A 7,089-nucleotide genomic window follows, 5' to 3' on the forward strand; every position below is an offset into this window, starting at 1 on the left:
GATCGTGAACCGTGTTGTGGACAGATTATATTTTCTATATTATAAATGAGATGCCGTTGACTCGCTGTTCCATTTGTACCTTATAGTGACGTTAATATGAAAGTAATTAAAAGCAAGATGTTAAATTCGTTCTTTTCATGCAAACCCCTCCGCTCGTAACTGAAACAATAAAGTTCACATGTTACTTACATGGATAAGTAATAAACTAAAAATCAATTTAAAATGCATTCATTGTACTCCTTTCTGGGGATTTTGTTTCATTTCTTCCTTGTTTTTTTGCGACAACTTGTAATGCAGAAGCCTGCCGTCTCACCTTGCCTTAAAGTTAAACAAAAATAATCATATCACACACAGGGTGGGGTACAAAAATACAAATCCCGCAGACTGGTGTCAAATCTTCTAATGAAATGCGTACTTGATACGTGTTCATGAAGGATTTTCGGGCGTATTGTAAGACCAGATTGACACCACTGCTCTGTCTGGGCCGCGAAGCAGACACGCGGTTCGATTTGAAGGACTATTGGCAGCTGGCACTCTGGCCTCATGTCTTAAGTCACAGGCGACTGTTATGTGATGTCTGTGAGCTAGTAACCCGTTTTTTTTTTCCTACCTAAGCTGATAGCCTCGAGAGGCTATATCAGCGTCGCCTTAACTAGTAGGTGAGCTCACGGGGCTCAAACCTGACGACGTTGCTAACACGAACCCTAGCAAGAGAGAGAAACTTTTTTTTCTACCTAATCACTGGTAGCCTAAGGGGTTATTTACTCACAGACTGTTAAGGCATTGTTAGTATTGACCCAAGCAAGAGCAGTGCTTCGCTGAATCTACCACCGGATCGGAATCGCGACCAACTAAAAACTCCGTAGGATGTATCTATGGGACTAATGAAACGTTCTAACGGTTTGGCATGAACATTGCAATGGTAATTTAAGTCAGAATTAGTTTAAATCTTATATTATAATAATATTATGTTATACCTTTAAACGAGCAATTCTTGTATATTAATATATACCTATATAGTCGGAATCTCGGAAACGGCTCCAACGATTTTCATAAAATTTAGTATACAGGGGATTTCGGGGCGATAAATCGATCTAGCTACGATTTATTTTCAGAAAATGTTGTTTTATTCGTGTTTTCAATCAAGTCTTCCCGACATCTATTGGCGAATAATAATACTATTTTTCTTAATTGAGGGCTAACCAAGATGGCGTTATCAAAAAAAAAAACCGAGCAAAGCTCGGTCATCATCTAGTTATAGTATAAATTATACAAAAGACTTAAAATAAAGATTATTTACTTAAATTTTCCCGTCTATAAACCCGCGTGGGTCAGGGCCATTCCAATTGACGGTGTCCCCGTTATGCCATATGTACAGACCGCCGGTTTTTGAATTGAGTGCTATTTCCGTCACCAATTTCGCGGCTTGTTCCGGACTAACGTTTCCGGCTCCTCTTGTCATGTCCGACATCACGTAGCCTGGATGCACGCAATTCACGATAATACCTGAGAGGTGATGTCAAAATAATAGGTAACAATGAAATTTTAAAATATATAAATTGAAAGCTGAATAAGAACTGATTTGGACTAATCTTCTTATTTATTATCTTTTTCTTCTTTTTACAATATGACAATCGATTTTCTGCAAACCTATTGCTAGTAGCTTCGAGTTTATTTTATCAATTATTTTAAATATTCATTTATCGTTTTTTAGATCTGGATCTCGGTTTTTCGGACTGTTGATTTCACCGAATTCCGGGTGCAGCAGTTGGCGTCAAAATGTCATTTTGAATGTTACTGTCCAAAAGTTATATACTTGTCTATACCAATATTTACCTACTTGAAGCCAAATGAAATGAAACTAATTTATTTGAAATAATAAGCATGAATTTGAAAGAAATCAAATCAAAGGAAATTACTTTTTGGAAGAATCCGGAAGTCACTGTGACTTGGCTTCATTTTCCAAAATTTTTTAACTTTCACGGATGCTAAGCGAGATACCACCATTTAATACACTGTTAAACCGGAATTAAAATATTAACCAAGTCATACAATTCACGTATTCTTCGCTTATTCACGCCACGAAATCCTAAATATTAAAAGTCTTATTTAATAAATGTATTACCTATCTATGACGAAGTTCTCATTACTATATTTAAATGAACGGGTAGAATGATAGCAAATGTTGCACGTAAGCAAAAATATATTATTATTTTTTATATCACATCTGTGATACAAATTACTGGGCAGTTGCAAAACAGTTTTCTAAATAACTGCTGCTACTACTGAGCTGGCGCTATGACCCCGAAGTGGGTCTTGGCCTCCGACAATAAACTTTGCCATTCATCCCAGCGCTGCGCAACACCTTGCCAGTCCGACACTTGGAGCTCCCGCAAATTTCCTTCCACAGCGTCAGACCAGCGGTACTTGGGCCTCCCTACGGGGCGGCGTCCCTCCGGTACACCCGCGTACACCCGTTTCACAGCTCGATCCTGCTCCATATGTACTACATGCCCGAGCCTCCATGTCTTCATCTCCCCCAGAATATTTGGCTCACCAAAAAGCCTCTCCACATCCTTATTTTTCCGGACATGCCGTTCCGGACGTTTTTTTAAATAAAGAGTTTCAATACTTTAAATGAAACGTGCGTGTCAAACTGAATATAATATCGGCTGTGTGTTCCTACACATGGGTAGCTAACTGCTGCAACTAACTTAAAAAATAAATTAATTTTAATATATCCAAAAACATACCCTTGGATGATAATTTTCTATTGAGTATAAAAGTATATGCATTAACTCCTACTTTTGAAACAACGTAAGGCGAATCTCCCCAGCCTTCATCTATTTCTTCATTGTTCTTTACAGCTTCCATATAGTTGCGCATCAATAAATTGAGTTCATTTAGTGTCAAATTTTCGCACATGAATTTTTTTCGTAAATCTGCCGAGGGGATTCTTGAGAGGTGTCCGGAAGAACTTGAAACGTTAATGATTTTCCCGCCTTCTTTGACGCAAGGCAATATTGCTTCACAGAAATTAACCAACGCAAAGTAGTTAGTTAAAATTGTCTGTTCAGCTTGAAATAATTTTGGTTCCTTTGCATCTTTTAAAAACAGTATGCCGGCGTTGTTAATCAAAATTTCAACACGCTTGTTTTTAATGTAAGATGCAAATCTTTGGACACTCTGAGGATCGGATACGTCTAATTGATGATATTCTGGTTTTAGTCCTAATTTTCTCAGTATTTCACATGCTTCATTTCCACGGGTTTCGTCACGTGATGTAAGATATACAGTACCTTTAAAATTTTCACAAAGATCTTTCACTATAGCAAATCCTAATCCTTTATTAGCACCCGTAACAATTGCTATATAATCGTTTGACATGTTTGAAAATTTACATAGTTAACCACAGATGTAGGTATACATACAGTTTTGGAGATATGTTTTTACGTTAAAAATACGTAGAAAAATATTGATAAGCAGATAACACAAGGTTAACCTATTAAAACATACATTGTCTTGTATATATACATATAGATACCAATATCCATTGGTTGAGTTGTATTTTCGTAATTCACTTCACCTACCAGCTATTTTCTATCTATGTTTTAATTATATATTATTATTTTATTTTATTACTATGAACAGATTTTAAGAAAAATAAGACAGCAAAAGATATTTTGTCATAAAAGTCAAGTTTGTGTAGTAGGTACCTAGCTTAATAACCGATTACTTTAATAAAGCATATTAAAGATTTATTAGTTTATCAGACGTTAGAGGTTTTAATTGATTTGAGAACGTGTTTTTTTAATTTTTTATTGCTTAGATGGGTGGACGAGCTCACAGCCCACCTGGTGTTAAGTGGTTACTGGAGCCCATAGACATCTACAACGTAAATGCGCCACCCACCTTGTTAAAGGAATTACTTTTTTTAGTACATACATTGTGGGCAATTTCTTTTATTTACTTCAGATTTAAATTTGAAACGCCTTAGCGTACAGTCAGTACATAATCGTCAGATAGTCAGATAAGTATTTCGAATCAGATAGGTACCGGTAAAACCTGGTGATTAGGGACAAATCCCAACTTGATGAACATTTATAGGGTAGTTGCTGATGTACGTAGTCAGGTCATAAATTCTGTCACATGTTTAATTTAAAATAAATGAAACAAGTTTATTCATTATGTAACCATTCATATACCAAAATGAACTTAACAAAACATAGATTCTTATGACACTAAAGTTTATTCAAAATGACCTCCGTGATTTCGAATACAGGCCTTCAATCTGCGCGGCCAGTCGTCTATCGCAGCACGAACGAGGTCCATGTCAATATCGGCGGCTGCCTTAATCAAGGATGCCTTGAGTGAAATTGGGATGAGGCTTTGAGCACGCCTTTTCCTCCAAGTGTTGCCATATCTTGTAATCTAACGGATTCAAATCTGGACTGGAGGAGGGCCAGTCTTCGTGCCGGATGAAGTCGATTTCACGCGCCGCCAGCCAGTCTTGTGTGCTCTTCGCTCTATGAGCTGGCGCCGAATCTTGTTGTGTTGAATACCCAGTGCCTGTTATTGAACATGGTATGAGAAACAGGTTCCACAAGGTTCGTCAGGACTGTATTTTGATACACAACTGCATTCGTTTTTACACCTTTCTCACAAAAATGTACCTCTGTTAAGCCCCAATAAGAAACTCCCAACCATACCATGAGCGAGGATGGAAAATGACCTCGTTGGACACGCGGAATACGGTTGCTCGCGTCTTCACTACTGTGTGCGTACACCTTATCATTTTGTTTGTTGTAGCTCTCTTCTACGGTAAAAAATTTTTCATCCGAAAAAAAAAATTCCCGATATTTTTTTCCCGCGTACCGCTTCAACAAAGCGCGGCATTTCTTCAGTCTCAGGTCCATTAGACGAGCATTCAAACGATGTCCTGTTTTTCTTCGATATGCCCGAAGCCCTAAGTCTTCATTTAACACCCTTTTCACCGTGGTTCTGCTTAACCCCATCTGAAGGGCCAACAGTTTCTGCTTACGTTTGGAATTTCTTTGAATTCGCGTCTTCACAGCTTTTATCACTGCTAGAGTCCTAACAGACCGAGGGCGACCACTTCTTGACCTGTCATCTACACTAGAGTCTTCATTGTATCGTTTGATGGTACGATAAACGAATCTTTTGGTTATATTAAAAATTTTCAGTATGTTAAAAAATTGAATTGGCGCGTAACCGCAACGATGCAACGCAATAACTGCAACACGGTCTTCTTTAAGCGTCCACTCCATAATTAAAAATGAGTAAAATTCTAAAAGTATACATTTTTATTTTCATGAACAATTCAAAATTCGAATTCAATAAACTTTTTTGTGGCCAGCATTCTAAAAGAAAAGTTTTTACTGTGTGACAATATTTATGACCTGACTAGGTATATAATTCTATATCAGGATCAAAATGATTGAGTCTTGGGAGTATGTTTGTTATTTAATTTAAAACGATGCAATTAGCATTGTAGTTTAAGCAAAAAAAGCAAAAATATGTGATATCCCTATTCACCCAGAAATTGGGTTAATGGGGACGAAATTAGTTTCAATAGAGAAATTTGCTAGGGCTGGCGCTACTTGGTTTAATGAATGAATTAATTAATTTATTTAGTTGCACCAAAGAAGTGATCATTTATATAAATATTTATTTCTCTGGGTTAAGAGATTAGGTGTGTCGGTTATTCCATGGATTAATTTGTATAGTAATATACCACCCCTTAGTTTCATCCGGTTAGGAAGAGTCTAGATTGAAGTGGCGAAGTAAGTCTCCATAGCTGGGTAACTGCCTCCTAGCGGTGGGCTGTAGTGGCATTTTCGGTTAGCGAAACGAAACTAGCTATCAAATGTAAATAGCGGCTTTTGAAACGCGCTATTTCAGTAGCGAGCAATAGCGGGTTTTGTTTAGCAATAAACTAATGCACGCGAACGAGTTAGCGTGGCGATTAATATTTCAGTACCTAATTACGACTTTATTTGTAATTTATCTTTAAGGATAGGATATGTTAGCTTTACTTCTTTAAAGAGTTCGTATCGTACTTTATAACAGATTTTTACAAGGTCTATAAACTTAATGTATATTAAACAACCATACACTTTATGTTTTTAACTATTCAATTGGTAATTAAACTTAAAACTCGTTTTTAATACACTTTGTCGCTAAACGCGCGACTCGTGAATAATTGGTTCAAAGCCACAAAATTCGACTTCAACTTAATTAATTTTTAAATCTTATTTTAAGAGATTTAAGGGCTAAAGTCAAAGGTCAAATGCATCTCAGTCGTGTGCGTGAAAGAGACAAAATGATGATTGTCTATTTCGATCGAACCGATGTTTGCGCTGCGTGTCGCGATAGCTGCCGAACGAGCGGTACGAAGTTAAACGAATATTGCTGAACGTTGTGTGATTTGTGTTCGTGATCGGTGATGTGATTGAGGTAGTAGATGTTAGCAGGTTATTGCAGTACGGCGAAACTAGCTAACCGCTATTTTGTCTAAAGATAGTTTCAATAACCATTTACGTTGCGCAACGACCATGCCTACTTTCTACCCAGATTGTAGTTGTAAGACAAGTTTTCAACTAAAGACTTATTCCCAATTTCATAGGCTTCTATTGCTGTTTTTAATATTAAAGGATCATATTATCTCATATAAAGTTTTGCACTCTTTGATACGTACACGCGAGGTATATCTAAAAATAGAAAACAATACGTAACTGATAATATAAATATTTGCCAAACAAAGAAAAAACATTACATTAATAATTAAATAAAAGTTTTAGACAAACATCATGAATAAACCAAATTCTTACCAACACACTTAAAAAAGATTGTTGTAACTACATAGACAACCCTACAAACCTATACATATTTATACTTAAGTCGTCCCCATTCAACGTATTTTCATCCTAATTGACCCCTTCTTTGGTAGTTATTTATACCTGAGACGTCCCACTTCACCTCACCGGTCATTGTTCTCGTCGAACCCGTCGCTTGCGACGAAGGGCTCAACGAGGTAAATTAACCCACAGACACATTAAAACCAATAAC

General features: G+C 36.9%; 1 protein-coding gene across 1 annotated transcript; it reads right to left on the reverse strand.

Moving 5' to 3' along the window:
* Window positions 1–24: 24 nt before the first annotated feature.
* Window positions 25–3,503, reverse strand: LOC114239638 (carbonyl reductase [NADPH] 3). The gene is made up of 3 exons (XM_028169937.2): window positions 2,754–3,503; window positions 1,301–1,506; window positions 25–159 (listed from the first exon to the last, which is right to left on the reverse strand). Exons 1-2 carry the CDS (start codon window positions 3,385–3,387, stop codon window positions 1,301–1,303), a joined length of 840 nt encoding a protein of 279 aa, XP_028025738.2. The 5' UTR covers window positions 3,388–3,503; the 3' UTR covers window positions 25–159.
* Window positions 3,504–7,089: the final 3,586 nt, after the last annotated feature.

Source organism: Bombyx mandarina, chromosome A1 (genome assembly GCF_030267445.1).
Source record: "Bombyx mandarina strain Sakado chromosome A1, ASM3026744v2".
Taxonomy (NCBI): Eukaryota; Metazoa; Arthropoda; class Insecta; order Lepidoptera; family Bombycidae; genus Bombyx; species Bombyx mandarina.

Excerpts from the sequence above, each read along its gene's own strand:
- LOC114239638 (XM_028169937.2), bottom strand. The coding sequence starts at position 3,387 with ATGTCAAACGATTATATAGCAATTGTTACGGGTGCTAATAAAGGATTA. Across the intron at positions 1,507-2,753 it reads TAGAAAATTATCATCCAAGG|GTATTATCGTGAATTGCGTG; the intron begins GTATGTTTTTGG and ends ATCACCTCTCAG.